A 19,329-nucleotide genomic window follows, 5' to 3' on the forward strand; every position below is an offset into this window, starting at 1 on the left:
CAAGTACATACAAATGCACATTCTGTGCTGGGAGAACAAAAGGGCTTCGCCGATTTTATTCTTCCCTCTGAGAAAAAAGATTATAGTTTTTACAGAACAAAAAGTTCTTCCCAGATCTTGATAGCAATTGTTCCTATTGCAAAACTTGATTATTCAAAGCAATGACTTTAAAAAGTATAAAGCTTCATAAAACTTATCAATACAAAGTTTACATTCTTACTGCCACAATGTTAAAGGCAAAAATACTTCTGATGATTGCAAAAGAGAAAATAATCAAAAATCATCATTTCTTTATACTCATAAAGCCCGCTATTCTTACCTCTTCTGACAGGTTTTCATTTAAAATAACAAGATAGTTTTTAGCAACGCACTATCCAAAGAAAAGGAGTATAATCTTCCCAGTTAACATTTTAAAAATCACTTTTTTTATGGATCCAAAGCAATATTTGATGACAAAAATTTGAAATACAACAGATGAAATAATAGCTACAAGGCAGAAATGTATAGCCTCAGTTTGAAAACCCATCCATGTGAAACCTAGTGCAAAGACCAGAGACCAAAGCTCTTTATTCACTGGGAAAAAAAATGAAGACTAAAGTTGATTCTCTCACAAGGATTTGAAGGTGAAGTTATCCTCTTCAATATTATTTCAACTATAACTGTCAGTAAGAAAAAGGGTGTATATATGCAGGGAACTGTGTGTGTGTGTGTGTGTGTGTGTGAAACTTAGATTCTTACTTTTGGTTTTCTTCTTCTTCTGATTCTTCATGCTGGTCAAATAGCTCCCACTTAGAAGTTGTCACAGCTGCAGAGGGAAAGGTAAATTAGCATTTTGCTACAGCACAGTAGAAGCCCAGCTTTAGAGCTAAAAGTTTATATTACAGAAGCTTTTATCTTCATCTTTTCTTTTCATGTACTATACATCTTTCCCCATACTACACTATCTATGCAAATTCAGAAACGATTAAAATCACTATCATATGTATTTCTATGGCGAATGGCATGACTTATTTTATCACATCAACAAATACTAACAGACACGGTCCCAGTCAGTGCAAAGAGAAAGGCAAATGCAAACGGGATCTAACAACCATTATGGGAAGTCAAACTCAGTTTCTCTGAAACTGACCTAAGTAGATTTCCAAATGGATGCTGCTTCCCATCTACACTTTTAGAGAAACACCTCGGCCTGAAGGGGTTATCATGATTTCTCTAATTGTACTCTCAAAGCTTCCAAATTTCAGGATCTAAGACAATTACTACCGGAGTAGTAATTCAATGAATTTCATTGAAATTCAATAAAGTCCAGTGAATGCTTATGACAGACCTAAAACATGGTAGCACTGACTCTGAAGGTTGAAAACAAAGGTTTTACACACAAAGAAAATATACATAGGTAAATACAAAGGCACCAATAATTATTGTAAGTACTCAATTTTCTTCCCCCTCAGCAAGTGCTGAGGATTCAACCCAGTGCCTTACACATGCTAGGCAAGTACACACACTACTAGTGAATACACCACCCTCCCAGTGCGTAACTGCATAAAGCTCAATATTTGTGATTTACTCACCTTGTGCTTCTAATTCAGATTCATCTACAGCCTCCCATTTTGATGGGGCAACTTTAAATATGGGTTCATTCTTCTTAGAGTCTTCAGTTGCATCCACTATTGAAGAAAAGATTAGCTATATATTAGGGGATGACTCAAACTAATGGGCTTATCAAAAAGCTAATAAAAGTAAGTCCACATGTAGGAAAACATTGACAGCATCAAGGATTATAATTAACACACTTTTTTGCTTCAGACCGAATTTTTAAGCACTGCAAAGCTTTCTTTTACCCGTAGCAGACACAACCCAAGACCTCTAGTAAATGCCTGAGCCTATGAACACCTCAGAATTATGCTATGTTTTCTTATCTACACATATTTATAAACAAGGAACAGTAAAAAATAGAAACAATCATGGATGTACTCTGATACCTAAAACTTATGAATTTTTTGGAACTGTCCATTTAATATTTGTAGATCAAAGTTAGCAGTGGGTAATTTTAAGCATGAATAGCAAGGCAAAAAATGGGCATAGAGAAATTACTGCATAGAAAATCAGGTAAAACACTTTAAGCATATGGAGCTCAGAGGGAGAAAAATAATACTTAAATCATTTTCTAAACTAAAAATGCCATATTTTATCAACACTTTAATGTAATTTTAGGCAGGAGAAGAAACAACACTGAACATCTGACATCATGACTATAATCAAACACTAAATGTTGCCCATAGCTTAAGACAACTGAGACAAAAGAGGAAAGCTGCTATTATTATAGAGGAGTGGCAGTCCTAAAAAATAAAGATGACTATAAGAAAGCTCTTTCCTTGCCACAGTGAAACATATTGCTAGATATCTGAGTTTCAAAATGTCTGAAAAGGTAACCTGACACAGTCAGAAACTAAAACATTTCTCCAGAACATCATGTGTGAAATTAAAGCATTCTGGCAATTAAACCTCTTAGTCTTAAATGTTTGAAATTGGAACTTACAAGGCACTCCATCCAGATCATCATCAAGACTTTTTATAGGGACTCCATCAAGGTCATCAATGGGAGTAGCATCAATGGGAATCCCATCCACATCTTCCAGAGGCGCACCATCAAGCTCTTCCTCAATAGGAGCACCATCGAGATCATCTGGGACATCCTACAGAAACATGCACTACTGTAATATTCTTTTGAGTTGTTTAAGTCTCTCACTATTAGATTAACAAAATCCAATACCAATCAAGGTGGCTGGAGCCGGACACAATGTAAACACACACTTTATTGTCCAGCCAAGGCAGCCATTATCTATACGTTTATTTATCTAATATGTACTAAGTGCTTGTTATTGGTGCCAGGTAGCATGTGACGCAAGGATGAACAAAATCAGGTTTGGTTCTTCTGTCAAAGAATTTAGTAAATGTTTTTGTTGTTTAGAAAAGAACAGAGCAATAGAGCAAAAGGGTACCTCACCATCTTATTATACTATATAATAATAATAATTAAATTTTACTTAAAGAAGTCAGAAAGTACCCTGAAGTTACACTTAGACTGAGATCTGTTAACACACAAGGTCCAGAAAGAACATGTACAAAGACCAGTGGCAGGAAGAACACTGTACCTGAAGAAACTAAAACAGGAGTTTAAGAAGATGACAGAAAAGTAGCTGTCTCCTCACCAATTGGTGAAGGAGTCAGGGAAATCTACGAAGGACGAGAAAAACATCCTGGAAAAGAACAGAATCAAATACATGTGCAGCTCAAAGTGTAGTCAAAAGCAATTTACTAACCTCACTAAAGGGTATTGCATACTGAGCCCTCAAAAGGCGGCTTCTCAGTAACACTCCCTACTGCAAAACCCCAAAAGGATAGTCGAACGTACAGGTGCACAGGCTACACCATAGCATCAGGAAAAAGATGAAAGTCAAAGACTGCCCAAAGACCCTAAATCCTCGACTAGGAAACTCAGATACTGATATAAACTAAAAGTCAGAAGAAACTTTGCCAAGTTTTCTTGTAAAACTAAGGAATGATACAAACTAGGTCCTAAAGAAGAGTCAGCAGAGAGAAAAATTGTTAAGAAAGTTAACAATATGGATTTAAAAAATTAGAAATGAAAACTTTAATGAATCAAATAAAATTACAGTAGTGAGTCAGCAAGATGGTATGGCAAGTGAGACACTTACATCTAGGCTTCACAATCTGAGTTCAATCCCTGAACAAAGTAAGGTGAGTAAGAGAGGCTGACGAATGAGCTATGGCAACTGCATACCCGCCCACACTATAAAGTCAAAAAGCTTAAAAAAAAAAAAAAAGGTTGGTTTTTGTTTTTTTTAAGTTGGGGGGGGCAGACTGGGGAGAGGGCTCAATGGTGAAGAACACTTGCTCTTGCAAGAAAATCTGGGTTCAATTTTCAGCACACCCAAGGTGGCTCACAACCATCAGCAATTTCAATTCCAGGGGATCTGATCCTTTTGTCTGATCTCCATGGGCACCACCAGGCATGCATGTGGTACACACACACACATGCAGACAAAACACCCATATGCATATAAATCTAAAGCAAAACAAAACAATAGGAAGTATCACCAATACTCTACCAAACAGAACAAAGAATATCAGGTATGGAGGACAAAGTGGATGAAATATTGCACTCAAATATCAATAAGGAAAACAAATGAATCAACGATCAAGACCATAAACATCCAAAAACTCTAGGATATGGCCAAGAGCCCAAACCTAGTCATCCCTGGGATATAGAACAAACTGAGATAAGCACTAAAAATACAAGGGATTAATGGAGTCAGTGAAATTTAGGAGCAGCAAATTTCACAAATCCAGAAATTTTGAAACATAAAAGGTACTTGGAACCCCAACATGGTCAAGACAATAAAATACAAAGCAAAGTAGCAATAGGTAAGGGGAACATTGTCAACTAAGCCACAAAGACAGAAGCATCAGAGTAATATCTCTCAGCAACCCCAAAGTAGGAGAGCAGAGAATGATACAAATCAAGCTCTGAAAGTAAATAACTGCCAACCATGATATATCTGTCTTTTAAAACAGCAAATCTGTCTTTAAACACTGAGAAATAAGAACATTTCAAGCATAAACTAAGGCAGTTCATAAGCACCAAACCAGCACTGCAAAAGATGTTTAAATACTATATACAAAAAGAAGACAGTCCCAATCACAAGCAACAGGAATGAAAAAATTTTCAGGAAAGGATGAATAAACAAAGAAAAGATAGGAAAGAATTCATCATATCTAACCTGATAAATCAGCAAACCCTGCTTTTAAGAGGGGAAAAACTCAAGAACAATAAAACAGAAAAAAACAATGAACATAAAAAATTAGGAAACCTTTCTCAATAATAACCTTAAACATGAATGACCTCAACTCACCAACAGAGAGATTCATGCGTTACTACCAGAAATGAAGATGAAAGATTTATAAACCATTAAGGGGGGAAAGAGTAAGAGAATGATGAACATAATTTGGTACCATCAGGTTGCATGATGTATGTTTACTTTTTAAGCTAACTTTAGAAGTTTTTATACAGAGATAACCCCCAACTCTTGATGGCTTGTCTTACACTCTTTAAAAGTTTACAACACTGAAACACAATACACATTCAGTAGTAACTGTACTTCAAATTTTGATCTTTTCTTAGGGTAGTGATACAGTATGATGTTTTCATGACGTTGGGCAGTGGCACTTAGTTATGGGTACCAGTCAACCATCTGATCATTTGGACAGTGTTTCGTTGCCATCATTTTTAAATACAGGTCTTCAGTGAGTTAAATGAGATACTAAATACTTTCTTTTAAACTGGGTTTCCTGTTATATCATTTTAGCCTAGCTATGGGCTAATTTAAGCTCTATGAGATTTTCAAAGTATGCTAGGCTAAGTGGTCAGGTTCATTCATATAGGTATAAGTATTCAATGTATCTTTAACTTTATGAAATATATTTAGTTTATGAAGAACCCCTTGTAAGTATTATCTGTTTTCTACTAATATATCACAGACCTTTTCATGCTAGAAAAAAAAACCCAGCCACCATCGCATAAGAACACAACAATGAACTGAATATCCCTATCATATCTCACATTGACTCCTGGGTTATTTAATGGTAAACAGAGACACTTTTCACAAAGAAATGTTATATACGTATATATCTCCCTCTCCCCAGAACAATTTTTAAGTACAGAATACCTACCTCTGTTTCCTTTTCTTCAATGATATTTACAAGTCCTAAGAAAATATTTTGAAGTTTGATCAAAAATGGCTCTGGATAGATTGCCCAATCTTCCCATGCTCTGAAGCAAGTCATTACCCGTTGCTAAATAAATAGAAAACAGGCAATCAATGAGAGTTGAGGTAGTATGCCTCAAATTCAGTTCATGAGGATAACCAGTGTGATTTGCTGAATTTTTCTTTAAGTTGCTAGATCATTTTTCCTCAAACTAAAAAAATAATTATATATGTCATTTCCAAACTTTTTAAAGCAACGCTATCTTTCAAGAATAAAGACCTAAAAATACTTGGGGAGGGTACCACTTGTTTTTTAATTAAGGCCAACTCTCATGTTGTTTGTAGTGAATGTAAGCCACATTCTAAAAAAACAATCTCACGGTGCCTTCTGATAACTAGAAACCAAAGCAATCAAGCTTTTCCCTGAATGCATTTTGACCCAAAGATGTCTTGGCTAACACTTTTCTTTATACATTTCTATACTTTTCATACTCCAAAAAATTTTAAATCTTCCACATAACTTCTGAAGACCAAATTTCCAGATCACTATCAAGGACATTCTCAAGCCACCTTGTATCCCACAACTGTACAGCTAAGGTGATCAGTGTCATGCCCCATCTGCAAACTGGGAAACCAATGGTGTCCACTCTATGTCTATCGAGTTCCACACCCAGACACAGCTGTGAGCAACTGTGTCTCAAATGGCACTCTGCTTTCATAATGACATACTTCACACTACGGTACAGAAGGACCTTTTTGCTTTGGTGACAATCTGTGGTAGGTGGCCAATAAATCTAATCAGTCTTCCTATTTTCTGGGGGAGGGAACACAGGCCAAAGCTTCAGGCCACCCTGAGATTCTGGAAGAAGTGGCTGGCTGCTGCCTTCCATACTGTTCCAGATCCTCATCCCAGCTCTAGCATGGTACCTCAGCAGAAACAGGGTCAAGTGGCACCTCCAGGCCCCATGCCACAGTAGGTGAGGCCATACATCACAACCATCTGCTCTAGCGAAGCTATCAATGCCCTGAAGATACTTTCTACACAACCACGAATAATCAAAATGTATGTTCCTAATCCACATGATTTATATATACCATTGTAAAACAAATGGTCTTCTGAATATGTTCTGTGAGGACAAAAAAAAATCAGTATTAAAAATATCAAAATAAGACTTGAGGACCTGAGTTCAGCTCCCAGCACCTACATCAGTTGGTTCACAATTCCCTGTAACTCTGACTCCAGGGGGATCCTATACCTCTGACCTGGATACGCACCTGCACACATGTACACATATCCACACAGAGACATTTACACGTAATTAAAACTAACAAATCATTAAAGAAAAAATTTAAACTAAGAATATTTAAATAATTAAAATAAAACTAAAAACTATCTGACAATATAATATTTTAAAGAACTTTGAAGCATAATTCCAAAAAAACCAAGTCTTAAATATTGTATTTGTCTTACATTCTTTTATAGCCCTCTAATGCCCTCCTCCTCTATGACACACCAGGGCAAAAACAATAAAATATACATACCTTAAAATTTTCAGATTGTAAATGGCCTTGAATTGTACGATAAGTAGCATTGAGGTCTGAAAATATCTGACATAGCTTTGTTTCAAAACTGAAATTCAAACAATACATTCTTTAAAATAGAATTTGTTTAAAAACTCACATTCTGTTCAGCCTGCTAGCCAATGAAAACCTCTCCTGGTCTTAGGGATAAAGCAAATTAAGAAATGTAAAATACCAGTGTCCTTTAGCAAGCAATTTTATATTTAGGAAGAATTTAGCCATCTGTCTCTCCTCTTTGGTGTCATATAATAGCTAACTTAAAAGGTAAGTGATGTATAGAAGGGGGAAAAAAGTATTAGCAGAATTAAAAATTGGGCTCCCTTCCTGATACCATTCCCCATCTCTCACCTGCATAAGTACTCACACAGACACATATGCATATATACCTAGCATAGGCTAACCTAGGACTTGATAATAGCCAAGGATAACCCTGAACTTATCCTCCCATCTCAACATTCCAAGTGCTAGACACATACCACCTCATCTGATTTTATACAGTGCTAAGGTCCAAACCCAAGAGTTTGGGGCACACCAGGCAAGCACTCTACAAACTGCACTCCACCCATCCCAAGGTCATGACTTGTGGTTTCAAAGGATCACCTGGACAGAGAAGAGACCAGGGGGGATAGTAGAAAAACCAGTTAGGAGACTACTGCTGTAATTCAGATGAGACATTGGGAACACAGGCCAGCAGCCAGGGAAGTGGTGTCAGTCAGTTTCTGGATAGATTATAAAATATGTTTTTATCAATAAATAGTGTTATGGACAAGGTATGGAGTCTGAGGGACTTCAAAGAGTTAGAGACTAAATAAAATGCAAATCAGTCACCAGTTTCTTCCTCACTACATAGCTTAGTTAGGGTGACCTTGAGACCTCTGGACTGCCAGGATCACAGTGTGTACTATCGGTTTTAAGGGTGTTGGAGATCAAAACCAGGGCTTCTTCATGTCATGCAAGCACTCAACCCTGAGTTATAATTCTCAGCCCGGGCCACAATTTTGAATTTCCTTTTAGAGTCTATTCCTTTTCCTGAGCTTGACTATTTAATAAATACAGACAGATGGGGAGCTCTGTGGAACTGAAGATTTACCTATGAATTTACAATGCCCATTAGAACTCCCTCCTGCTTTAGAAAACAAGAACAAGGAAAATCAATGAACAGAGCAGACAAGAGAGCTAAGAGCACTAAGGTTCATTCAGACCCCAGAAAGGACATGGCAGATCACAACTATGATCCCAGGGGATATGACACACATGTCATATGTGTGCACACATGTGATGCACATAATACATGCAGGAAAAGCACTCATATGGAAAAAATAAAAATAAATAAATCTTTAAAAAAAATAAATCAATACAATGATTACCAAAAGAAAGTAAAGATGTTAAAAGTTTTGGTTTCTTCTTTTACACAAGCCATTATTTATTATACTATTTATGTTTATTATAAAGTAGCTAAATAGGCAAATTATATATATTTTTTTAAAAAATGCCACCTATTTGTCCTGTCAATATTTAAGAAATAAAAATATACTGCATGGTGGTTCATATTATAATCTCAGCACCTGGAAGGTTAGGGCAAGAGGATTGTCACAAGTTTAAGGTCAGTCTGGGCTACAGAGTAAAATCTAAGCAATCTGGGTGAGAGTGAGACTCCATTTCAATAAAAAAAAAAAAAATCAAACAAGGGTGAGCTACATGGCTCACTAGATAAAAACATTGCTGTCAAGGAGAATAACTTGAGTTCAATCCCTGGACCTATGTGGTGGAAGGAGAGAATCAACTCCAAGTTGTTGTCTAACCTCTGCTTGTAGGTCATGTTTCATGTTCACACATACATAAACACAAATAAATGTCATTAAAAAGAAAAACTGAAAAAAATTTTCAAAAAAATTACTAATTTAGCTTATTTCAATAAACATAAGTCTATTTCTTTAAAAATTCTACTAAATTTCTTTTAAATTGTATTATTTATTATTATTGCTATTATCACCATCATTATTATTATTGGAGTAAGGGTTGAAATCGGCGTCAGGGGAAAACTTTGTGGAGTCATTTCTTTCATTCAGGTAGTTATCAGGTTTCCATGGCAAGCATCTTTAACCCGCTGAGCCATCTCACTGACCCCTAAAATTAATGAAGAATACTAACAGAACAACCCTCCTTTTTGATCTCCTCATCCTCAAATCCATAATCTCAAGAGTATCAGCTCATATCTTATACTTACAATTTCCTGTAATATGAAGCATTGGCAACTTTGGCTGAAGAATTGTACAAAACATCAGAAACCAAATATAACCTGGCAATCTGTAATACAAAATGAGACAAAAGGAAAATATTAGCCAATAGCATACCTAAAAAAAACCCTGCACACTCATTCCTTGAAATAGTGACAGAGGCTAAGTTTAGGTATAATTTAACAGTAAATACTAATTATTACTATATGAGAGCCATCATTACAAACACAACTTTTGCAAAAATACAACTTGATTTATTTACATTTCAACCAGTTTATCAGCCAAAAGAAAAGAATATATAGAAAATAATTCATTAGTTAAGTTCTTCATGTAAAAATAAGCTTATTCCAAGAAAAAAAAAGTCAACTATTACCCCCGTTAACTAATGTTCAGAAAGAGAAGCCATTTCAATACCTTCTTGGGAAGAGGTGTCTTTAAGATGGACAATGACTCAGTAATGCAATCCACTATTTCTTCAGCAGCTTCAGCATTATTAAGACAGAAAACCATGGCATCTCCAATATCATTTTTTCTTGGAGTTAATCCTCGCAAGATTTCTTCTAATTTATCCCGCTGTCTGAATATAAGTTTTTCACATATAATTATTTAAACATAACAATCCAAATGTTCCAATAACTACTGCTCACATACTAGGTGAAGTCTGTGCAAGTTTCTCTACTATATATATATCAGTTACCATGTTTACCTCACAAAAACTAGTTTAAAATAGACTCAGATAAAATGGTTTTAAAGACACCACCACCCATCTACAATTTTTTAAAGAACTTACACATAGAGCAGAATACTTTTTCTAAAATTAACAACATAGTCTAGTGACTTTTTGAAAACTTAAAATATGTAAATTTCAAATTATGGCCATTTAAAGTCTCCAAAAGTACTCTACTCTTACTATCCCCCATTAAAATAGAAACTGTTCAAGTTCTCCATAGCCTTCCTTTGGAAGAAGTACTACTTTAGCACTCCTACAAGGACCAAGTAGGACTAGCCTTTTCTGTAAGGGAAACAATATTTTAGATCCTGCAGTCCACATGATCTCTGAAACACACTTCCTCTACTGCTATTATTCCAAGGCAGCCTTACATACATGTAAAGAAATAAGCACCACTGTGTTTCAATAAAACTTTATTTGGAAGGTAAGATGGCAAAGTAGGTAAAGGTTCTTGCCTCCAAGCCTGATAACCTGTTCCATCCCTAGGACCCACAGGTGAAAGGAAAGAAGAGTCGTGCAAGTTGTCCCCTACCTAACCTACACATGCAAGACACAAGTGTACACACACACACACACACACACACAGACACACACACACGAATAAGTAAATGTAATAAAAACTTTAACCTTCGTTTACAAAACAAGAAGATAGCTATATTTAGACTAAGGACTAGATCTGTAGCTAATGTAATGACCATAAACCTAAAGGAACAAATACACTCAACAACTCTAAGACCCCACTGTGAGCAAATACCCTCACAAAAATACACTGATGAAACGGGTATTAAGTCTTCCACACTGTGCATCAAGTATGTAACATTACACACTAAAATCTTTTAGCCAACATTTTCCATGAGGTATGAAGAACTTCTAAACACTTAACATTTCTGTCTTTTCAAATGTAGTTAACTCATTATAACTGCTCAGAATGAGCACTAACCTTTTTTGTAAGATTTAATTTTTATCTATGTGTTTGAGTGTTTTACCTCCATGTATGTATACACATACACGACATGCATATCTGGTCTGTGCAGAGGTCAGAAGAAGACCTCTAAACCCTAGAACTGGAGATATAGATGGTTGTTGGCCACCATGTAGATGCTGGAATCTGAACCCAGGCCCTCAGCAAGAGCAACAAGTGCCATTATTAGGTGAGCCACCTCTCCCAGTGGACACTAATAATAATGTTTTCCTACCTGCCATCTCAGAACTACTACACACTATTATAGTATTTCCATAGTTCTATATAAAACTATAGAAACAGTAATGCCTGACCCCACTACACAGTCATTTTTCTTCTTTTATCTTGCAAAAATTCTCTTGTAATTAATTTAGTGTCTAGGTAATTTCTACAAGAACATTAAGTATTGCAATGCTAGAGAAAGAGCTCAACTATGTTTAAGAGATGATCACTAGTTTCATAAGGAAGAGGTCAAGGTCAACAGGATATACTCTTATTATTTACCACTGTCTTTCTCCAAGATGTCTAAAATCATAAAACATGTTACTATCTAACACTGGTAAGTGAAAACACCGTTTTATCATATGGCTGAAAGAGCTACAGTAAGACAACTAAAGACAGCGACCAATAGAGCAACTTTCCTGAACACATAACAGAAAAGCTCTTACTCTTCCTTGAGTGCTCCCTTTTTACTAGGTTCCTCCACAAAGGCTTCTGCTTCTTGCTCTTCTGACATCCCATGAAGGTAAGGATTTAATGGTGGTGGCCTCCAAAAAGATCCGTTTTTGAACATACGAAAATCTTCTGTCCGCCATTTAGTTGGAGAATCTCCCTAATAATTAGAAAGTTATTAGAAAGCTCTAAAACTCAGAGTTAAAGTCAACAAAGTAACTGACCTACTTACCTGCAGAATAGAATAAAGCTTCCACCTGTAGTAAACATGTGCTGGTGTCTGGTTTTCAAATAAGAACCTAAACAGGACAAACAAAACAATAAACACTATATTCTTTAGGAGAGTGTTATCCACTTTAGTGTCTACATGAAACCAGATACTTGTAAGCCTGTGTGTGTGTGTGTGTGTGTGTGTGTGTGTGAGAGAGAGAGAGAGAGAGAGAGAGAGAGAGAGAGAGAACAATTATCAATTAAATAAAACAAATGAGAAATATTATTTGCCCTCTTACTTCTAAAGACCAAAAACAGAGTCCCTGGGGCATGGAGGTAGGGAAGTGGTCCTTTTATCTTCCATAATATTCACCTTCCCCGTCCCAGACTGCCTTAGAAATTAGTACGAACACTCAGAATGACTGTTTTTATAATTTCTAAAAAAATTTTTGTTTGGTTGTTTCAGATAAGATCTCTCTATGAAGCCATGGCTGTCCTGGAACTCACTATATATACTAACAAGCTACCCTCCAACTCACAGATATCTGGCTCCTGTTGCCTCCAAAGAGCTAGGATTAAGGGTGTGGACCACCACATCATAACTGGCATTATAAAACACAGGTCAGAGAATATTCTCAAATACTAGAGAGGTTTTCTCAGCAAGTAACTTGAAAAGCTTTTGCCCTATTTATTAGTATAAAATCAATGTCTTAGGTAAAGTAATTCAGGTGACAAACAACTTCCTTTCAAACTACTTTGCCCAATTCTAGCTTGCTTATGACTCTTTGACTTGAAAACATAATGAAAGCTATTTTCCTCCAAGACAATGCTAAGAGCTAAATCTTTATGGTTTTAGAATTTTATTCCTGGCGGAAATACACACACACACACACACACTGCTTGTTTGTGTGTGTGTATATATATAAATATAAATATACACACACATACACACATGTGCTCACGCACGTCACAGAACAAATAGCAATCAATGAGCAATTTGGGGGGATCTGCTCCCTCTTCCTATCACATGAGTTTTGAATTTTGAACTCAAGTTGTCAACCTGGCAGCAAAAGCCCTTAACCCAATGAGCTGTCTCACTAGACTATTATTGGAACCTGGAAATATTTTTAATTTCAAGAAAGAAAGAAACAGAGTTAAAAGGCTTTAAACTATCCATTTGAGGGTTAGCAATGTATAGAATATAGACATAGACTTTAAAAGGAGCTGGGTGTTGATTTTGCCTGTGACTCAATACTAAAGTAAGGTAGGCACAGAGCAGTCTAGGCTACAGAATGAGATCATCTCACTCTCCCCCTCATCTGCCTCCAAAGTACTCTGAAGTCAGTCTCAAAAGACAAATGCATTATGATTCTACACTTAAGAGATACGTAGAGTAGTCAAATTCACAGATACACAAACAACAGTGCTTGCAAGGGGCTAGGAGGCCAGACAGATGGAGAGTTACTCTTTAATGAGTATAGAGTTTCAGTTCTGGAAGGTGCAAAGATGTCTGGAAATGAACGGATAAATGGTAATGCTGTAAAATAATGTGAACATACTTAACGTCACTTAAAAATAGCTAATGCTAAATTTTGTTAAAGATTTATAACCATAATAAAAGAAGCACACCTGAACATAGGATTGTTGATTTCTCTGTTCATAATCATAGCTTCAAACATTGGCCCTTCACGCACAACAAATTCTATCATTCGGTGTATCAGAGCGAGCAAATTCCTACAACAACAACACAGTTAAAGAAAATGGATTCAGACATACCCCTATATAAAACTACACTTGACCTAAGTTACTATATTGGTGCAATTAAAAAAAATCATTCTGCTGACTAACAGAATTTAATACAAAAAAGTAACCTGGAGCACACATTAAAGGCCTTGTGTATTAAGAGGGAATGGGGCAGTGAGGGTAGAGGAATGGGAAGGAAGGAGAGGTGAAGGAGTATGGGAAGTCACAAGACAGCCTTATAGTAATAGAATGAATTTCCTAAATACCACTTAATATTTTCAAAATTCAAAAAAATTAAATTATAAATCACAACTAATTGGATAGCTGAAATATATAAAATCAGCAAATTTGCATGTTGCAGCCATCTAAAAATGGACATACTACATTTTTTTAATAGAAAATAGTCCTAATACAGGCACTTCCCAATTAAATTAAGATGTTGTAACCATAACTTTAACTTAGAAAAATGCAAAACTACTTAACAAATTTAAGAACTGATTTAATAAAAGACCCACCCAAACTCCTGTGTTTCTAGTACACACATACCAGATGAAGTTTTTATTAAATCTGACTTTTAATGAGGCAACATCCCTTTGAAGCACACTGCAAAATTAGCTTAGAATTCCTAACGTGTAATTCTGTCTGCACAAAACCAACCAATGAAAAAATTATATTCTAAAGCCACGAGTCCTACACTTTACAAAATAAGGGACATGGTGAGGTGCCGTCTTTCTGAAATGTTTATTCCAAAAAGATATGAGCTACTGTTTATTAAGTCACTTTATTGGTTGCACTCACAGGAAGAATTTTATTTTTTAAATCTGAAAATAAAATCTTCAATAAAAGATTCTAATCTAATTTCAGACCGACTACTATGTCAGCAGAAACAACTCTGCTTACATATCCATAAGCTGCTCTTGACCTCCTTGTCACCAGTCCCTGAGTACAAAGTTGGCAAGTACACCTGGGAAGAGCAAATATTGGCTCTTGGTATAAGATACACGTAAATCACATTTGGGGCATTCTTGGCTCAATTAAGTCCATGTAAAACTGCTAGAATATAAATATTGTTATAGAACACAGATTTTTTTTTTGAGGGGCTCTATAATACTTTGCTTCAAGGTACCTGACAGTGAAATAATCTTTTATACTGACTATATTTTCTACAGTTTTCAAACAAGCCTACTCAAATGGACACCAATATTTTTACATAGTAGAAAAAAAAATTCTAAAGGTCAAAAAATTACATGGAGGTTTAAATCTTTACAAAGGGAAAATTATTCATTTAGAACTATCAATTCAACTTTAAACTGTTTTAAAAAAATCGTAATTTTTAACTTAAAAATTCTCCTTCACAAAAAGTATTAACTGCTGTGTAGATATGCAGTACTGCTCCCTACTGAGAAGGAACTCGGCACCCATGCAGTCTCTGGCACTGTTTAGAAAGGGGCCATGCAGATATTACTAGTTCTAAAATCCCACTGCTATAAGGCAAATTAAAACTCAGGGAAGTTTCAAGTGCAAATCATAATACATGACCAATTTACCATGTGGATAAACATTATAAACCCAGAGACGTCTATAAATGCAGTCAAAAACAACTTGACTTCAGCAGTTTAAGGAACATGAAAAATGGTTTATCAAGTTTAAAACCAAATGATTCATTCTAATGGTAAGTCAAGACTTTTCAGCAAAATATATACACAAAATTTGCTTAGAAATAAGCTGAGTTACATATAAAATTACTGGATATATTTTTGAATGCTAAAAAAATACTTTTCCTGTGAGCATTCTCACAGTGGAAAAATAACCCACTATAGTTTTAAACAGGCTTGTAACTGATAAAAATCTATTGTTATAAAATTACAAGTTTAAAGAAAATTAAAATATTTCATAACTATTTAAAATCAAAATCTGACAATTAGTTGTTGCTGTCTTAGAATCAAGAGTAAAACGTTGTAATCATACTCTTCCCTTAAGGATTATGTAATTTTCTTATTTGAAAAATGACTTTTTTAAAAAACCAAAACAAAACAGTGTAGTACAAAAACGTTATATTTTAAAGTGCATTATTTTATTTTTAAACAGTAATTATCTTATTCTGAGCAACCACACCAAAAAAAAAAAAGCCTCTCAGTTATAATAAAACCACAGTTATTGGAGTCGATCGTACCAATGTCTGGTCAAAAACTGTATACTTTCCCAATCCATCCCATGATGTTTTCCTGGTCCCCCGCTGCCGCAGACAGTTCAGCTGGTGTTGCTCACCAAGGCCAATGTCAAAGAGAATTTGGAATTCTTTGTGTTCATTTATTATTCAACCAGTGTTGTGTTTCTGTGTTTGGGAAAAGGCTGAGCTTGACTGAGCAAGAGCATACCTACAGCATGATTGTTCTTCATTAGCAATGTATTAAAAAAAGAAAAAAGGGGAAGAAAAAGATCCAAACACCTTTGTTGTCATGACTAAAAAATCCTAATATGTCTAGTGCCCATAAAGACAATTGGAATTTCCTCTCAAATCAATTACAAAAATAAAATAAAAATACAACTGCACCTCCAATAACATTTAAAGCTAAGACTGTATATTAAATGCAGATAATCCAGAAACCATGAGAAAATAGGTTCAAATTGTAACAATATCTAAAATTTAAGACACATTTTATTTAAAATGCCTATTTTTCCCTTCACAATACTTTTAAATTACCAGACCAACAATTCCACATTAATCTACTTAAACATTCTAACTTCTAAAGCTATTTAACTCTCTAAAGTGATAACAATAAAAACAAAAGAAAAGATGACATAAAATTGCAAAGTGTACTAGACTCATTTAATTTTGATGCATCCCCCAAAAGCACTGGGAAGGAACCATTGCTCAGTCAAGATATTACCTTTTCCTCAACACCATTTCTTTTCAATTCAGAAGGGGATATTTTCTATATTTAGATCAGTAATAATAAAGAAAAACATGTACCTTTCTGTTGGGATAACCACTTTGACTATGGCTTGCGACAGAGTCTGTATATGAAGTCACATCAGATAATAAACATAGAATATGTGAGTATTGTTAACAAGTAACAAGCAAAAATATACATAATGCATTGAAAACACTACACATCTAATCACAAGTTCTGCAGGCTATCACTGCATCGGAAGTAATTATACACTATGCAATTACATAAATGCAAATGGATGTGTTCACGGTGAACAATTAATGTTCACCAAATGCAAAGAATCAGAACATTCCTGCCAGAATGCACATCAATGCACTGAATAGGTACTACACTGAGAATTATCAGATAAAGATTTTAATTTGTGAAATAATTAACTGTTTGCCTCTGACCATACAATTTTGCTACTTTGTTCCCAAGCCTTTAAAACCAGCCCTATGATTTCAAGTGTAATTAACTCGTAACAGAACCAACAAATCCTTACAACTTGAAATTAAGTTGGTTTTATGTTTAATAAAGAAAAATACTCACCCTTTGCTTTTACTAGATTAGTTAACTACTTCTGAAATAACATATACGCTGTTATATAGTCTACTACCTCAAAAGCTTGAAAGCTGAGTTAGCTTGATGCCATCTAAACAATTTAACTATTTAAGTGGTTTTTTTTCTAATTAAAAATAAAAACTAGCATGTTCTTAGAACAAAGAAAATTCAAACACTGAATTCAAGCAAACCTGAATACAACACTGGATTGGGGGGGCTTAATGAGTGGTCAAAAGGGAATGGTAGCCACAAATAAAAATATGACCTAATGATTCAATATAGGGTTTCCATGGACTAAGGCAGGGAACATATCTACTTATTTCTTTATGAGTTGCCAGAGTAACACACATAATTCTATAATATTGTTGAAAAGAAATACTACCACAGATTTAGTATTTACATATTAGATGTAGCTCTATGTACATTTTTAAAATTACCTTCTCGAAATCCTCCTTGTTTTTAGGTGGTGGTAACATGGGCGCATTGGGGTTTTTTAATCGCTCTCTAGGCTGCGCATTAAAAGGCAGACCGGATGGAGGTGGGGGAAGTGTGTGTTCCATCATAGAAGGCGGAATGTATATTGGATGTGGAGGAATAGGTACAGCTTTACCCCAACCTAACTTCATTTCAAAAGACATAATCATTTTCCCTACAAAAGAAAAAAGTTACTTTGACAAACCTCCAGGAAAAAAAAGCATTTCTGGTAACTTTAATTAATTAACAGGCTTTTGAATTTGATCTAAATTTGAAGTACAATTTTTATGAGTAATCTATACCAAAGAAATATCTAAATTCTATAGATGGACCACAGAACTTTACCATTTAAATTTTTTAGAGCTCTTTCAGCATCTCTTCTATTCATAAAAGCCACAAAGCCACAATTTCTTTCTCTTGCTCTTTCTTCATCAGTTCTAGGCCACATAATTTTTACACTAGCTAATGGTCCAAATCTTCCAAATTCTTGGCACAGCATTTCTTCATTCATCTATTAAAAGATGAGAGTGTCTGGTTATGCAACACAAAGAAAGGGAGGGGCAAAAATTCTATGCAGTTCAGAAAGCAAAATCATTTTCACAAAGTAAAAAAGCAACATATTACATTCAAATACTAGAAACTCAAAACAGGTGAAATTCTATCCTACCACAGCATCTGCATTGTTTTCATATTAGAAGTCTTCTATTTTATTTAAATAAGTAGCTAGGGTTTCGAGTCTTAGAGCTACTGAAACCAAAGTCATGTCTGAATTCTCTTCTTGTTTGAAGATCTTGGGATCTGCAAATCTGTTTGGCAGCAGTGGTATATCTATAAATTGAACAGCATTTCCAGCAAGAGTGTGGAGTGTACCTGTCAATGATGGAAGGAAAACCAGAGTGCACAGCTTTCCTGCCTCTAGTACCCATCTACCAGGGTGATCAAGAACAGAACCAGAAAACAGTACATACACAGCAGGGTTAAAAGTATTTTTTTTTTCAACAAAATATTTCATCTAACCCACCATATTCTCCAAAACATACTAATCAAACTGAAGCAGAGAAATTAAAACACTGAAGCCAGTGTGGTACCATATGCTGCAATCAGCAGAAGGGAGGTGGGAAACAGGAAGAGCCCACGCTCCAGTTAAGGCAGGAAAACAATGCAAAAAGGGAAAAGCACAAGGGGGAAAAGAAAACAAACTCTGTAAGAAAGCAAGCCATACATCTGAAAAGGTGCCTCAAAGAGCACAGTCTAGTTACTAAAAGGGAAGACACGTCTTCAAGAAAGTACAGGAAACAATTTGGATCTAACCAGTAAGTCCCAAGTTTACAAAACAATTATTAAATAATAATTCCATCAGCTTTGTCAGCTTCACAACCTAAATTTTACTTTCCTAACTGTCTAACAATAAAAATAAGCATAAGTCAACACTTGCTTT

The 19,329-nt window shown here is 35.3% G+C and overlaps 1 protein-coding gene across 6 annotated transcripts in view; it reads right to left on the reverse strand.

Annotated features, from left to right (window-relative positions):
* The window catches only part of U2surp (U2 snRNP associated SURP domain containing), a 52,892-nt gene that overhangs the window by 14,541 nt on the left and 19,022 nt on the right, over positions 1 to 19,329 (reverse strand). For 5 of the 6 annotated variants that reach the window (XM_048452515.3, XM_048452514.3, XM_048452513.3 and 2 more), the window contains 13 exons: positions 18,237 to 18,402; positions 17,855 to 18,066; positions 16,898 to 16,941; positions 13,810 to 13,914; positions 12,203 to 12,269; positions 11,967 to 12,130; positions 10,022 to 10,184; positions 9,598 to 9,677; positions 7,332 to 7,419; positions 5,755 to 5,877; positions 2,540 to 2,696; positions 1,572 to 1,667; positions 739 to 805 (listed from right to left, as the gene is read on the reverse strand). In XM_048452515.3, the coding sequence (XP_048308472.1) occupies positions 739 to 805; positions 1,572 to 1,667; positions 2,540 to 2,696; positions 5,755 to 5,877; positions 7,332 to 7,419; positions 9,598 to 9,677; positions 10,022 to 10,184; positions 11,967 to 12,130; positions 12,203 to 12,269; positions 13,810 to 13,914; positions 16,898 to 16,941; positions 17,855 to 18,066; positions 18,237 to 18,402 (1,532 nt within the window). Of the gene's footprint in view, positions 1 to 738; positions 806 to 1,571; positions 1,668 to 2,539; positions 2,697 to 5,754; positions 5,878 to 7,331; positions 7,420 to 9,597; positions 9,678 to 10,021; positions 10,185 to 11,966; positions 12,131 to 12,202; positions 12,270 to 13,809; positions 13,915 to 16,897; positions 16,942 to 17,854; positions 18,067 to 18,236; positions 18,403 to 19,329 lie in introns of those variants that run through there. The other variant, XM_048452517.3, reaches the window with a different exon arrangement.

The sequence above is a fragment of the Myodes glareolus genome, chromosome 4 (assembly GCF_982192425.1).
Source record: "Myodes glareolus chromosome 4, mMyoGla1.1, whole genome shotgun sequence".
Lineage (NCBI taxonomy): Eukaryota > Metazoa > Chordata > Mammalia > Rodentia > Cricetidae > Myodes > Myodes glareolus.